This window comes from Apus apus, chromosome 1 (assembly GCF_020740795.1).
Source record: "Apus apus isolate bApuApu2 chromosome 1, bApuApu2.pri.cur, whole genome shotgun sequence".
NCBI classification, from domain to species: Eukaryota; Metazoa; Chordata; class Aves; order Apodiformes; family Apodidae; genus Apus; species Apus apus.
Window position 1 is genome coordinate 31,226,140 of NC_067282.1, and position 15,884 is coordinate 31,242,023.

A 15,884-nucleotide genomic window follows, 5' to 3' on the forward strand; every position below is an offset into this window, starting at 1 on the left:
GCATGATTTGTTTGTCTTCTGACAGCAGTCAAGGGTTTTAGTTCAGAGCAGGGCCTTATTGTACTACTGTGTAGCCCTGAGTTTGCAGTCTGCTAGCTTTAGCATATGATACATTGACCAAATTATGAATATGCAGAACAATGAGGTAGAAGCAGGTTTCCTTTTTGTTCTGAAAGAGCTCTTGCAAATGTCTAATAAATCTATCCACACTTTTGAAAATACTTTAAAGAATACTAAAAGTAATTAATTTCTAGGTGGTTTATGTTTGTCAACAGAATATTTCCAATAGGGAAATAGGAAGTAGCGTTTGCAATTGTAAAGCCTCTTCATCAATGCAGAAATGACACCACCCTGTTTGTGGCCCAGGAATTTATGTAGCACAATTTTCTCTTTCATCTTTAGTGATGATTTTTATAAAATTCAGCCTTTCTCCATGCTTGGCAGGCTGGAGAAAAGCACTCAATTGCACATCATCTCAACAGGATCTGAGGAAGAAGGACTCAGTGATCTTAGGGGTCCTTTTCAACTGTGATGATTCTGCGATTCTGTGACTTTACATTCAGAACAAAACAGATCCTATTTTAGTACTTTTTGTTTTGATTACCTGGCCTTCATACATATATAAAGGTTGGGAATATCAGGTTGAAAAATGACATATTTTGAGAGACTCCTAAACATGAATGTAGGTAGGTTTTGTACCTTTGGGTCAACTTCTTCAGCTCATCTGCTATGTTGATAGGTGATGCAGGATATTGTGAGGGAAAATGAGTGAATGAATGTTTATCTTCTTGTGAAAGCCCAATAATCAATAGATCTTGTGTAGGTTTATGTTAATGTACATTTTTTCTTAAATGCATTTGAGGGAGGGAGGAGAGCAGGGGAGCAAAAAAGAAAAGCAAAGAAGTCCTGCAACAGTTAGCTCTGCTTGTTGGTTTCAGGTTACCGCATGAGATTAGGATCTAGCACAGACAAAAAGGATTCAGGTCGCCTTCATGTTGATTTTGCTCAGGCAAGAGATGACTTTTATGAATGGGAATGCAAACAAAGAATGCTGGCCCGAGAAGAACGCCACAGACGCAAAATGGAAGAAGACAGACTGCGGCCTCCTTCTCCTCCGGCAATAATGCATTATTCTGAACACGAAGCTGCTTTGCTGGCTGAAAAATTGAAAGGTAAGCAGCATTTGATACTTTTCAGTGTATTATTCCTTAAGAGCAGGAGGCATCCAGAAGTCAGGGCAGGGGAGCAGATTTCTCTCCAATATATTTCATTACTTGCCCTGTTCGCTTTCCCTCATGCCTTGGCCATTTCTGTGCCAACAGTAATGGCAGTCACCCACCTGCTAGAGATGTGTAATGTCTATCCATCTGCCTGGGCTTTAACAGCTTCAGGATACTACAGTGGGTTTTTTTTCTGTTCAGCTGCTGTCATTATCTACCTTGGAGATGCTCTATTAATAAGACAATCTGTTACAGACATCCTTCATATTAAAGGCGTGATTATTTAAATGTCTCTATTCCTCGACTGGTACGTTACTACATTGTATGCATGCGACTGTCCCAATTCCTAGCATTTTAATTGCCCTCATGAGCTGCATTTTAATTTGCCCCTCAGATGTAGTGGTACAACTTATCTCTGGCACACACCATCCATTCTTTCATTCCCTCTTTAGGATTAGAATAACTTTTGCATAATAGCATATTTTTTCTGGTATGCTTCTGCTTGCTTGTTTTGTTCTTTTATATAAATGCACTTAGTGAGTTGATGTTTTTCAAGGCTCCTGTCTTTACTAGTTAACATAGAAAGGAAGAAGCAAAGAAATAACATTATTAATGGTGAAGACATTAAAAAAAAATCAAGCAAACAACTCCTCATACCCCCTAGAGTTGTTTGTTTTCACATAGTGTTTATCAATTGTGTTTGGCATTCTTTCCCTTTGTGGTGGCCAAGCATGTTACTTTACTCTGTGCCAGGTCACAAGAAACTGTGATTCTTGCCACTGTTTCAGAATTATCCAGATTACACTTAGGCTATCTAACTGTCAACAGACTGGCCGCTGTTCTAACTATGGAACGTATTTGGGAAGCTGGAGAACAGTGCAAAGTGTTACATACTTGGAGCATGGAGCAGAGATGCACCCTACTGTCTCTTTGAGTACTGCATCGGTTGCTGCTAGTTGTCACTGTTACATGAGTGTTGCTAGTTTAGCTGACTGATATTCTCATCACATACACTACTCTATTAAATAACTCATTGAGTAACTGGGAGATTGGTAAAATATCCCAGATGAATTAATAGACCATAAGAAAAGGCAGAAAGATGCCCAAATATAAGAATTTTTAATTCTTATATAGATTCTGGTCCAGATCTAGAAGTTACACAATACAGAGTTTTAGATCCATCTGTTCCCAGAGTCTGTTTTCAGTTGAATATTTTAGGAGTTAGTGTCTTATAGGGAAGTTTTCTTTCATGTAGTAAGGTCTAGAGGTTTCCTGAACTGAGCCAGAAAACGCAAGAAGTCTGGACAGTTTCTTCCATATGACTAACCATTGCTTGGGGCAACTGAATGTGGTTTTTTGCAAGTTTAAGATGTCTATATTTAGAAGGGTTTTTCTTTTCATTCTGGGAAGTTTCCGTACTTAATTAAAATGTGTTCCAAGCATTTAGATCTTTCATTCTCCTAGGAGACATTTGACCAGAGCTTGGCATATATGCACAAGTGTAATATAGAAATACTTTGAGCACGATATAGGCCAACACCACATACATTACTGTTTCTCTGGAAATAAAGGGAAACTTTCAGAAACGTACAGAAATTAAGAAATCAAAATTGTAAGTTTATTTTTATTGGTTACAAAAACTTTAAAATCCAGCAAAAGAACATACTGTGGTTTTTAAAACTTGCTAATTAGCCTTTGACTTGTAGCAAGATTAATGGCACCAGCCCCGGATGTGTATAGATTGTTGGGGATGGAGAATACAAAGAAGCCCCCTCTCTTCTCATTGGTCATGAGTTGTCTTCCATAGTAGGTACTCTAAAAAGCAGAGGTTCAGTCATTTTCATAGAATCATAGAATCATATCATAGAATGTGTGGGGTTGGAAGGGACCTTTAAAGATCATCTAGTCCAGTCCCCCTCTCCAGTGCACAGGAACCTTTTTGACTAGATCAGGTTGCTCAGATCTTGGTCAAGACTGGCCTTGAATGTTTCCATGGGTGGGGCCTCCACCATGTCTCTGGACAGCCAGTTCCAGTGCTTCATCACCCTCATTGTAAAGAACTTCTTCCTAATGTCTAACTTAAATCTACCCTGCTCTAGTTTAAGACCATTGCCCCTTGTCCTATCACTACACACTCTTGTAATCAGTCCCTCCCCAGCTTTCTTGTAGGCCCTTTCAGGTACTGGAATGTCACTGTAAGGTCGCACTGGAGCCTTCTCCTCTCCAGGCTGAACAACCCCAGCTCTCTTAGCCTGTCTTTGTAGGAGAGATGCTCCAGCCCTCTGATAATCTTTTCTGGACTCATTCCAACAGGTCCATGTCCCTCTTGTGTTGAGGTCTCCAGAGATGGACACAGTACTCCAAATGGGGTCTTAGAGAGCAGAGTAGAAGGGTAGAATCACCTTTACTGACCTGCTGGCCACATTTCTTTTGATGCAGCCCAGGATGCAATTGGCTGTCTGGGCTGCAAATGCACACTGTTTGCTCATGTCCAAGTGATTATACTGGCCTTCTATACCTTTCCTTTGGCACCATAGCCAGTATCTACAAAAGCAGTGCGATAGAACATTGTTTCCTCCCTTGGGCAACACCATGAGCCCTTTGTGACATCCTAAAAAACAGAAGTGAAGTAAATCAAGGCTAAAGAAACTTCTTTGACTCTGGCAAAGGGCAGTTCATGTCATCATACATTCACAACTTAAGTGTGGGCTTCAATGAAACTAGGAGAAGATATAGGTAGGTAGGTAGGTAGGTAGACAGACAGACAGACAGATAGATTAGATTAGATTACATTAGATAGATTAGAGAGAGAGAGATGCAAACACACACACACGTATTTATAAAACTATAAAACTTGGTGTCAAAGTCTCAGGTCTCTGAATATCACCAGATTTTCATTGCTGCAAAACATGGACAATTCATCCTAAATAAAATAATGGTAAAAATATAAATGGTCTTGGCAGGATTTACCTTGACAGATTGTTTTTTGAAAAGATGCTTTGCAGTTTTTTTCTTTAAAAAAGTCATGGTACTCATTTCAAAAGGCTCCTGAGCTCTGTTGCCAGCTCATGAGACAGACTTGTGTGTGCTCAACATGCAGGTTTCAGGTCCTGCAGTTCCTCCAGAACTTTGCTGAGCAACACTAGATGAAAAGCAAGCCAAAACAGGTAAACATCTGTCATCCTATGATACTGCTTTGCAATCACAGATGTAGACAACTTGATTTGAATCCAAGAAACTTTTGTTGTCAAAATAACCTTGAAATTCCCTGATAGCAAGGAAATCTGATGGTGAGCAGAGATGAACTAGGCTCGTCGGCCAGTCCCCTGTTATGGTCTAGATATTTATTCATTGGGTTTGTGCACCAGACTTGGCTGGAAACTCTCACCCCCATGCAGTCAATATACTCCTGTTCCACTCATGCTGAAGTCATCTGATACAGCAGTGACTGCTGTAAAGGAGAGTGGGTGAAAGAGAGTATAGAGGGATCTTTTATGCCAGTTGGAAACAAAAGTTCATTATAAAACGTGAGCCAGGGAGTCTCTACTGGTATGAAGCTTCAGAGGAAAAAATTACTGGTTTCACAAACTGTGCTGCCTGAAGACTGCAGCTGGGGACTGAGATACCTCCATTGCAAGTGAAGCCTTGCATACCTGCAAAAGCATGAGGGTTTATGACTTGCTCTCCATTCTCTGCTCTCTGTGGACTATCCCAAATCTCTTCATATCTGTAAAGAACTTGGTTTGGACATCTGATTTATGCAGAAATAAGGGAAAGGTGTCAAACTGTGACCCAGTGCAATTTTTCACCACTTGCCATTGTAGACAGTGCAGACTCTGGGTATTTTTTTTTTTTTATGGGCATTTTATTTTCCTTTCCCTGTTTTCTTTTTCCCTTTCCCTTTTCCATTTTTTCTTTGTCCTTTTTTTTCTCCGTTAAGGTCTTGAGATCCTGCAAAAGAAATTTTTCAGAAGTTTTTCATTGCTGGAAGTGTGGACATCTTTTTTCTGCACCTTTCATGTTATTAGCCAAGAGCGTATGTGTTGGGTTTTTTTTATTATGTGCCTGTGATGGTTGAAAGGAAGAAGTCAGAGAGTTGTGGTCAATGGACAGAATCTAGTTGGAGGTCTGTGACTAGTGGAGTCCCTCAGGGGTCAGTACTGGGACCGGTGTTGTTCAGTATTTTCATCAACGACCTGGATGAGGGAACAGAGTGTGCCCTCAGCAAGTTTGCTGATGACGCTAAACTGGGAGGGGTGGCTGACACACCAGAAGGCTGTGCTGCCATTCAGTGAGACCTGGACAGGCTGGAGAGTTGGGCAGGGAGAAACTTGATGAAATTCAACAAGGGCAAGTGTAGAGTCTTGCATCTGGGGAAGAACAACCCCATGTACCAGTAGAGGTTGGGGGCTGACCTGCTGGAGAGCAGTGTAGGAGAAAGGGACCTGGGGGTCCTGGTGGACAGGAGGATGACCATGAACCAGCAGTGTGCCCTTGTGGCCAAGAAGGCCAATGGCATCTGGGGTGTATTAGAAAGGGTGTGGTTAGTAGGTCAAGGGAGGTTAGTAGGTCAAGTCCCCCTCTATTTTGCCGTGGTGAGGCCACATCTGGAATATTGTGTCTAGTTCTGGGCCCCTGAGTTCAAGAAGGACAGGGAACTGCTTGAAAGAGTCCAGTACAGAGCCACAGAGATGATAGGGAGTGGAACATCTCCCTTATGAGGAAAGGCTGAGGGAGCTGGGTCTCTTTAGCTTGCAGGAGACTGAAGGACGACCTCATCAATATTTACAAATATGTAAAGGACGAGTGTCAGCAGGATGGAGCCAGGCTTTTTCAGTGATGTCTAGTGATAGGACAAGGGGCAATGGGTGCAAACTGGAGCATAGGATGTTCCACGTAAACATCAGAAAAAACTTCTTTACTGTGAGAATGACAGAGCACTGGAACAGGCTGCCCAGAGAGGTTGTGGAGTCTCCTCTGGAGACATTCAAAACCTGCCTGGACACATTCCTGTGTGATGTGCTCTGGGTGACCCTGCTCTGGCAGGGGGGTTGGACTAGATGATCTTTCGAGATCCCTTTCAACCCCTAAGATTCTGTGATTCTGTTTGTGATGTTGTTCCTCTCCCTCTCCACCTACTGTGCTTTGTTGTTGCCACTTTTCAGTATGGGACAGTGACATATTGCCAGTATCTTGGATGTAGGTCTCATAGTTTTTAGCATATAGCTCTAAAAATACAGGCCTACACTACTAACTTTCATTCATTAAATTTTTTGAGCTTCTCTGAATTGATAATTTGCTAGTGGTATTTTCTGCTGGTCACAGACTGAGCCAAAAGGAGGAGAAAGCACAGAGATGATTCTTTGTGAAAAAGATTTCCTGCGTTGGAAAGGTGACTTGTCACAAAATATTTGATGTGAACTTGTTTCATGCATTCCCATGAGAGATTCCCTCTCTTGATGAATCCAGCACACAAAATGCTGAAGAGACCTGAGCATGGGTTATGATAGTGAAATGAGCTCAAGCATTCAAACTTCATGGGTAACATGAGGAAGAACATGAGCTCATTTTAGACCGGGGCTATACTGATCAGCACTAGTTTTGTACCACACATCTTAGGTTTGCAAGCTGGTTAGAAAAATAAAACCACTCTTTAATTTTGCATGACAAGTTATTTTTGTTTGAAGGGGTTTTTTTTGACCTTACAATCCACTAAAATAGATTTGTAGGGAAAATAGGCACCATTTGTTTAAAATGGTAAAATTGAAATTAGTTTTTTCAAAAGCTACTCCTCAATACTCCTCCTTGATCCAAAAATTCCAACACTTGTCATGGCATTGCAAATAGTTTAATCAAACCGTTCTCTGATTGCTGTGGATTAAGAAACACCTAAGCATAACTCAGGTTAATGAAACTTCTGGCCTCCTCTTTGACATCCTCCTGCCTTAGGTAAAAATCTGTGTTTCCTTGAGCAAATGGATCAGTAAATTCATATATGTGAATTCTGGGAAACCAAGGTCTTTTACAGTGAAGTGTAAATGTGAATTGCTTCCTTAAATAGCCTTTGAGAATGGACCCTGAGTTCTTGTTCTGACAAAACCAGCAGAATATTTTGTTTTCTGCTATTACATTACAAAAACCTGTACTCCTTGTCTTCTGGTTCATCGCAGCCTTTTGTTTGGTGTGTGTCTTTGAGATTTTAATTCCTCAGTATTAAATCAGATGCATTATTACTGCACAGTGAGTTGTGTTGGTAGATATTTAGGATCAAATTTGCATACTTTGACATCTGTTTTCCTGGGTGCTTTATAAACAGTTGAGTAATGTGGTGCCCAGAACATCACACAAATGGAGAGGGGCTGAATTTTTTATTCTTACATGGAACACTGGCCTGTCAGGTGCACTGAAACAAAACATTTTAATCTTATGTGTGCTTATGACATTTGTGTTTCAAAGCAGAATTTCAAACATTATGGCATTTTTAATTCAAGCATATCTGTACCTAATGGTGAAATCTTCAGAGATCACTTCTCGCAAATAAGCTACTTTAAAGTGCTACATCTGTCTTATTTCCTGCAGATAGTTAAATAGTTCCCTCATCTAACAAAGACATCTCTTCATATCTGATTATCTGTTTTTTAAATACTTTGAGCAAAGGAGACATAAATATCTGCAAGTTATATACAATACCCTGGAATTTACCTCCCTTTTAAATACAGTGTTTCTTTATGAGAACAGGCAAGTCATTCATGTGGTTTTCCATTAAAAAAAATATAATTTGAAAAATTGAAAAGCTGCTTCTTTGCCAGGCACTGTATTATCCCCTGAAGAGAGAACAGATTGGAAATTTAAATAAATAGATGGCAGTTACCGTAGAATGAACTAACCGGGGATGCATCTTGTGCAAGATTCAGGTAACATCAAGCCTGACAATCTTACCCCTTGCACATCATTTGAAATATAAACAACATTTAATTGCTTGGAAAATGGAATATTTCACTGAAAAGAAAACCATGCTGCTTTCATTATCACTCTGCACTTGAGGCTTTTGGAGGACTGTAGAAAAGGTGCGGTTATCCAGAGAGTCAAGTCACACAGGAAGGATCAAATTCAGTGTGGGACTATGTCAGAAGGGGAGGCAAAGCTGAGATGCTCTGAACAAATCCAATGGATGCCAGGTTTAATTGCTGCTGAAAGACTCCAGACCTTTTTTTATCACAATGTTTTTTTATTAGTAGTGCATCAGGACAGAGCCCTACCTCAGACATGTTTTGGTGCTTTAGCTTCAAAGCTGTTCACTCACCCTTCCTGTTTTTAGAACATAATTTTCTCCTTCCTTCTTCCATATGCTGCTGACATCTGCTGTGACACACTACACCTGCCTCCAAGAGCCCCGCACAGGGGCTACGAGCAGGCACCATGTCAGGGCCCTTTTGTCTGCTGGCAGAGGAGCATAAGGTGGGTTCAGCTCTTGCCAGCCTGGTAACCCCATTCCCTGGGCACCTCCCACCAAAAGCCTGCAAGATGTACATTCACTTTTAAGTGTATTATTTAAAGTGTCTTCTTTCACCTGATCTCTATTGTATCAATGCAAATTTTAAGGTTTTAATATAGACTCACTTGATTAAATGTTCCACACTGCAACATGATGTGAGTTAATTGCAGCTCACTGATATGAAAGTCTGTGGTGTGATTTTGAGAAACAGGGAGGAAACTCGATACCATTGTAATTACTTTTTGTTGGAAATAATGGCATCAGCAGGATAAGATAATGGATTTCTTTGTCTCACATGAAACATCCACCTCTGGAAGAATCTTGTGTGATTTGATTTTGAGGAGTTTTATGATACAGAGGGGAGAGAGTACCTTTTAAGTTATCTTTTAGTGAATGTATATGTGTATTTTAATCAAGTCTAGTTTCAGCTGGTTGTTTATTACATAACTGGAAAAGTTTCTTGGTTGAAGCATACAGTTAAGTCTATCCAAGAAATTGTAAGGTGGATATTAATCATTCTTTAAAATAACCCTTTGGCAGTAAGAATTTGTAGTCCCTGATTCTCACTACGCAGTGCCATTGGGTTAAAAATGTTATTAATCCCAGAAGTATCAGACTAATGTGTGTATTGCATGGCACAGTTATATAAGGTTTTGGAGTAGACTTAAAAAGATGGTGAGGGTAGTAGCTGAAGAGCTGTGTTTCTAGGTCAAAGGCAGGCACTCTGTGCAGGAGAAGCTCTTAAGCCAAGAGAAAAATAGGTCGTCATTGTGGGACCAAAAGTGGCATGTGCTGGGCAGAAAATTGTTCCTGATGCACAGAGGAGCTGGGCTGAACCTGCTGATGACAGAGCTTAGTAAACCTTTTCCCTGACCTGATTCACCTACAGCAGTCACCCACTGTGGTTTATTATTTTTTACATTGGATTCAGGGTTTTTAGTTTAGAAATCCTAGTTATAGTTGAATAAATTATTAAATCAGAAGTCAGATTAACAGTAGCCTTGGCCAGACATCCTCTCCTCTCTCTTACATGGAGTGAAGAAGGTTGCATCCTAAACTGGCCTCTACCACTTTCCTGTGTTGGGACCAGTTTAGCAAATGGGAACTGGGGTGTGATCAGACCAGCAGCCCCAGGCAGAGCTGACAACAGTATAACCATGAGCAAAGGGGTGGTCCTTAGCAGGTGGGATGAGTCAGGCAGGGGACACATCTGATGGCCTAACTACAGGTGTAGCTTTCTAGGTGTAGTCATTAGGATAAAGAACAAAAGAACAGCAGCTCTGTCTGTTCAGTGTCTCGTTCCCAGCCTAGAAGATTGCACTAGGGAGAAAGATTAGAGACAAAAGACAGTATGTGCTGACTCTGGACAACACCACAGGCTGTAGAACAGCAAAGAAGGATTGTTATGGTTTAGACAGGCTCCAAGTGTTGTGTGGATTATATCAGATACTTTTCAAACATTTGAGAAGATCCAGAGATGGGAAGATGCTAACAAGGCTAAAATCAACTGTTGCCCAGTGTTTGATCTTGCCCTAGCTAGAAATCCACCAGAAAAAATGTCTCTTTCAAAATGCAGAAATATAAAGTGTGCTATATTTGTAATATGTCTATAAATGTCAAAATTATAGTAATAGAAGCATTTGAATGCCTCGCTTCTGAGTGATGGATTAGTCTGTCTCTTTTCTAATGGCTGAGGATTTAGACACCATTACCCAAGTTGTGAAAGCACCTTATGGAGGTGCTTGACATTGAGACATGAATAGTCAGAACATTTCAGATTACCCTGAGCTAAATTCTGCCCTGTGTTACATCAGGGAAACTCCATAATCGGAGAGTAAAATTGCTATTTCCAACGTTTTTCCCCAGTATTCCATTTTGTAGCATAGCTTGTCATAGCTTTTCCTATCAAAAAGTTTATGCCAGTTGGAGTTGCTTAAAGGTGGTCAAATTGCAAGCAGAAAAATGCAAAACATTTGTCAACAATTATTCTTTTTTTTTTTTTCCTTAGAAGTATCCCTGTTGACAATTTGCCACATGGCCCTAGGGATGCATTTTCTTTTCTTTATATTTCATTTCATCTAAGTTGTGAGCTAGGATTTAAGCATCAAATATCTTATCTCCAGAGGCCTGTGATCGAGTCTAGCAGCACCTGGAAATCTCTGTTGACAAATACCCACTCAATAGATGGGCAATATTAAAACCACACAGTGTGCGTCACAGGTTGCAGTATGACCTAAAACCCAACACAGACACACAGATGCTGAGTAGGTGTTCTGCAACTGGTGCACTTGTTAACGGTTGGGATTACTCTGACCAGATGTAGATGTCTGCTGCAGAGGTGTCTATAAATGAGCAGGCTCAGCCCAGGCTCCCTTTGCAGCTGGTTGAGGGAAACAGGTCCTTCTGGGGCACAGTTCACCTCACCTCCAAGTGGGCAGCTCAAGAAGAGCTGACAAGGCCTGCTGACAAGTGACCATCGCTTTCTCTTGACTGTACCAAGACCCTGAGGTTGCTAAATCGGGTGTAGTCATAAAGAAGATGAATCCTACCTTATTTGCTTAAGATGTGCTATATCTTGAAGGAGAAAAAAGCTTGAAGTGTGAGAAATAACTTTCTGTGTGCTCATTTTAAAAAGTGAATTAGATATGGGAGCACGTCTTCTATAAAGGAATATCAGTGTATGTTTTTAAACAGTGTATATTTATGTGCCTTCTACTGCCAGGGAATAATTTTGAACAGAATTAGGAGTTTTGTTTTCTTTTTTTTAAATGAGTGTCTGCAATCATAAGGCAGTTCATGCTCTGCTTAAATTAGATTCCATTGCACTTCTTCTACTATTTATCTACTAAATAAAAAATAAATGAGCAGTCTGGTATAAAAACCTGATTTTCTAAGTGAACCTCTGATTGCTCAGACAGAGTCATTGCATTCTGGATGAAGAAAAATTAATTCATGATGAGTTACCTTATACTAGTCACTGAGTAGTCAGCTCAAGAATCTAAGTTAGAAATGAAGGTGAAATAAGGCAATTTTAAAACTGTAGAGAAAAGATTTTATTAACTAATGTGCTACTGTTGTGCATATATTACCCTCTAGCATTTTTTAATGTATCTTCTAATTACGTAATCAATGAAGATGCTGATGTTTACCAATGGAAGGGTTTTTTCCTGCTAATACAGAGCCATGAATTAACTGTAAGAGGCCCATAGACCTGTGCAGTTCCTTGGAAGTATAGTATGTTGAATACAGGTTTTCAGCATGTCCTTTGAAATGGGTTGAACCTGTCTGGCAGAAGGATGGTATTTTATGAACATCCCCTACAGACACCAGCTGTGCCTGATAAAAACAAAAGGAGTGTTTTCATTTCATATAGACTCTATAGCAAAACAACTTGCAGTCATGTACTGGTGAGAGATTAAAGGAAGAAAATGGTTCTGTGCAACTGGTTTTCCTCTGTGAAACATTTTTGCTTAGTTCTGCATACTGTGTCTTCACAAATCACAGTGTACCTCTTCAGAGGTATCATTTCTCCCAACTTTGCTGTTCATTTCTTGACCTAGATAGAGTGGGATAATTTACTCTAAATGGTACTTGAGTGTTGGGTGATGCTATAGATAATGATGTCTATGAGGAAAAAAGAGGAACATTCAACTGTAGTTATTCTCTTCTTAAAATCTGCTGTATCTTTGGTGTTAACAGGCTAGTGCCATCAGCAGGGTGACCTGACTGTACAGACTGTTGGAAATTGCATGCTAACATTGCCAGAAGCCATTACAGGTTATTCTTATTGACTACTGTAATTATAATAAACATTATGTTCCAGGGAAGAGTTCTTGGCTGTATTGAATCCGTGACATCCAGCTCCCATGCTTTTCTGCAGGCAGAAGATTTTACCCCAGCCTTTTGCAGCTTTATCCTGGGGTTTTCTTGCAGTGGAAAGGCTTTGCATGAGTCTTGTTTATATTTGGCATTTCTGAGGCCCGTATTCAGCCAACCTCACTCACCACTTAATACATACCTGTCTGTATCCAGAAAAGCTTAGAAGTGGATTCTAATCCAAAGGAGCAGTATAGAAAGAAAAGATGCCTGTCTGACTGTTCCTCCCCAGAGATAATTACTTAATTAATTATGATGATGAATCACAAGTTAATGTAAAGTCACAACAGATACATCATTGCACAAAGGGAAGGTGGTATGATGATTTTCAGGGATCTTGGGTGAACATACATATCTAGCTCTGGAGAGTAAATCCTATTGCTGTAGCTGAAAGCATGTATCAGTTAATAAGATGCTAAAGATCAGGCAGTGTAAATTCTGTTCTTCACCAGCTGTGGGTACAGAGCATATCACTTGTCCTCTCTGTACTTCAGGACCACCTTTTAGGGAAGTTATTACTGACTCAGAATAAAATCCCAAATTGTCACTTAAGAATTAGTATTTCATTATTCTTTGCATATGGAAAGCAGAGTCTTAGAAACTATGTCCCACATTTCTGTATCCTGTAACACAGGCAGTTAGGTTTAATATTCTCCAAGTTTCATTTTAGATGTCTTTTGATTATTACTATATTACTTCTCCCCATCATAACTGTATAACTTTTCCTGTAGAAAGGAATACCTACCATCTAAAATATATATATAAAGAAATCTAACCAGCAAGGACTAGATTAGATGTTTAAAACAATTTTTTGGGAAATGAAAGTTTTATAGAAAAAAATCCTTGGGGGAAAAAAAAAAAAGAAAAAGAAAAAAGATATTGAATTGCACAGAAATGGTTCCACAGGAAGACACTCTGTTGTAATAACATTTTCTTGCAGTTGAGCCTAAATGGGACTTAAAAAGAAATGTGTCCTCTTAATCCTGATGAAGCCAGAAGTGTAATGAATGCTGCACTAAGAGTCTTTTGAGGAAGCTTAGAGCACTGTCAGAGGAAAGAAGATTACTTGGGGAACGAGTGCACAAAATCTAGCCTCCAGTTTTGGTGATATTTCTTCAGAGAAACGTAACTTGAGTCACCTGAATGGTAAAAATAAATCTGCAATCCAGGTGTTTGCCTGGATTCATCTGGACTCCTTAAAAAAATATGTAAAACAAAACATAAATGCAGAATACAAAACAAATACAGACATGTCATGTGTTCAGAGCAGTTCCTTGTATTTAAGCAGTGCTTTGAGGAAGAATTGTCCGGCCTTGTCATTGTTCGTTAGTTGAGAATGTGATGTTAGTGAAATCTGTTGGCAAAAGTATAGCTCAGCCCAAGCTTTTGGCCGAGCAGATTAACACAGACACATTTCATTTCCTTGGTGGGTCCAGTAACACAGAGGTCTCCTTGCCCCTGCTGTGATGTCATTCCATATTACTGAACAGCTTAAGGGACACCTTCTGAAAGCAAGGAGTCAAGCCACAGAGAGGTGGGGAGATGCTTTCTGTTGTGAGAAAGCTATTAAAATAAGCAGAAGAGAAGTCTTGAAGGAAGATTTATGTAGCTTCGTGTGGCAGTATTGGCTTCCTACATCTGATAGCACAAGGGACCCAAAAGTTGCCCAAAATTATATACTGCAAGCAGGATTTATGGTGATTTTAGTGTGACACAGAGCAGAAAATGTGTTCTTGGCAGGATATTTATGCCGGCAATCTGAAACCTGTGCTTTGACTGTTCTAGATGATAGCAAGTTTTCAGAGGCCATCACGGTGCTGCTCACCTGGATTGAGCGAGGGGAGGTGAATCGTCGCTCTGCAAACCAGTTTTACTCCATGGTGCAGTCGGCCAACAGCCACGTCCGCCGGCTCATGAACGAAAAGGCAGCTCATGAGCAAGAAATGGAGCAAGCCAAGGAGAGTTTCAAAAATGCCTTAACAGGGATCCTCACTCAATGTAAGTAGCTCCTTTTCATCCAATGTTGTTGTGGTGATGGTGGTGGTGGTGGTTATGGTTTGTTTGGTTTGGTTTTGTTTTTTTTTTTATCATTTTGTTTGTTTGTTTGGGGGTAAGTAGTTGCAATGCAGTCGTGTTCTACTTCATATCCTATTCCATACTCTGTGGCAATTTGGAGGAACAAGGACCATTCCTAAGAGCTTATTTCTCAAGGTGAGCAAAGTTTCAGTAGTTTTTTTATTAACAGACACAGACGTGCTCTATGCATACTGTCTACTCTTGCATAGACATAGCGCTTCAGGAACGGACCAGACAGAAGCCTCCCTGCTCTGAGCAAAGATTGGGCTTTTGTGGAGAGCAGTGATATGGAGCCTGTGCATTGCAGTTAGTTAACTATACCAGTTACACAATAGAGGACAATTAGGTTATATTTTTAGCTTGGATATAGGTAAAAGGAAGTAGGATTCAGCAACTTTTAGGGATATACTCACAGTGTACAGGCCACCCCCACTAGAAGAATGTGCCATACTGCTGCTGGCATCAGGACTACTTGACTGATAGAATGCCAGTATTAATTTGGCAGATAAACTGCCTTAAATATTTAGTGCTGGCAGCTATTTACTTAGTACAGAAATATAATCAATGAATTTACCTTAATGAGGTTCCCTCATAAAACAATAATTGTGCTACTTGCCTAGAAGTGTTCTTCAGTGAGGAAGGAGGAGAGGAGAGGTAAAAGATAAGAAGAATGGGAAAAGAAAACTAATTTCATTGTTGCTGGTTTTCAACATTTCTACATTTCTACTCATGGCTGCTGACACAACTTTATAATACTCAGATGGGTGGATCCTGAAGTCAGCTCTCATATGCAAGTTAAAAAAAAACCCCAAACTGTTAATCAGATAAAGTACAATGCAGTTCACAGATTTGTCAGAGTTGGAAGGAACCTCTAGAGATCATCTAATCCATCTCCCCTGCTAAAGCAGAATTGCCTAGGACACATTACACAGGACTGCATCCAGGTGGACTTTTAATATCTCCAGAGAAGGAGACTCCACAACCTCCCTGGGCAGCCTGTTCCAGTGCTCTGTCACCCTAACCATAAAGAAGTTTTTCCTCATATTTAAATGGAACTTCCTATGTTCCAGCTTGTGCCCATTGCCCCTCATCCCGTCACTGGGAACTGCTGAAACGGGTCTGGCTTTATCCTTCTTGCACCCACCCTTCATATACTTGGAGGCATTAATAAGGTCTCCCCTCAGCCTTCTCTTCTCCAGGCTAGAGTCCCAGCTCTC

The 15,884-nt window shown here is 40.3% G+C and overlaps 1 protein-coding gene across 4 annotated transcripts in view; it reads left to right on the forward strand.

Annotated features, from left to right (window-relative positions):
• Positions 1-15,884, forward strand: part of ENOX1 (ecto-NOX disulfide-thiol exchanger 1) — a 367,973-nt gene that overhangs the window by 269,146 nt on the left and 82,943 nt on the right. For 3 of the 4 annotated variants that reach the window (XM_051631836.1, XM_051631825.1, XM_051631847.1), the window contains 2 exons: positions 939-1,172; positions 14,377-14,589. In XM_051631836.1, coding sequence (XP_051487796.1) covers positions 939-1,172; positions 14,377-14,589 — 447 coding nt within the window. The remainder of the gene's footprint in view (positions 1-938; positions 1,173-14,376; positions 14,590-15,884) is intronic. The other variant, XM_051631855.1, reaches the window with a different exon arrangement.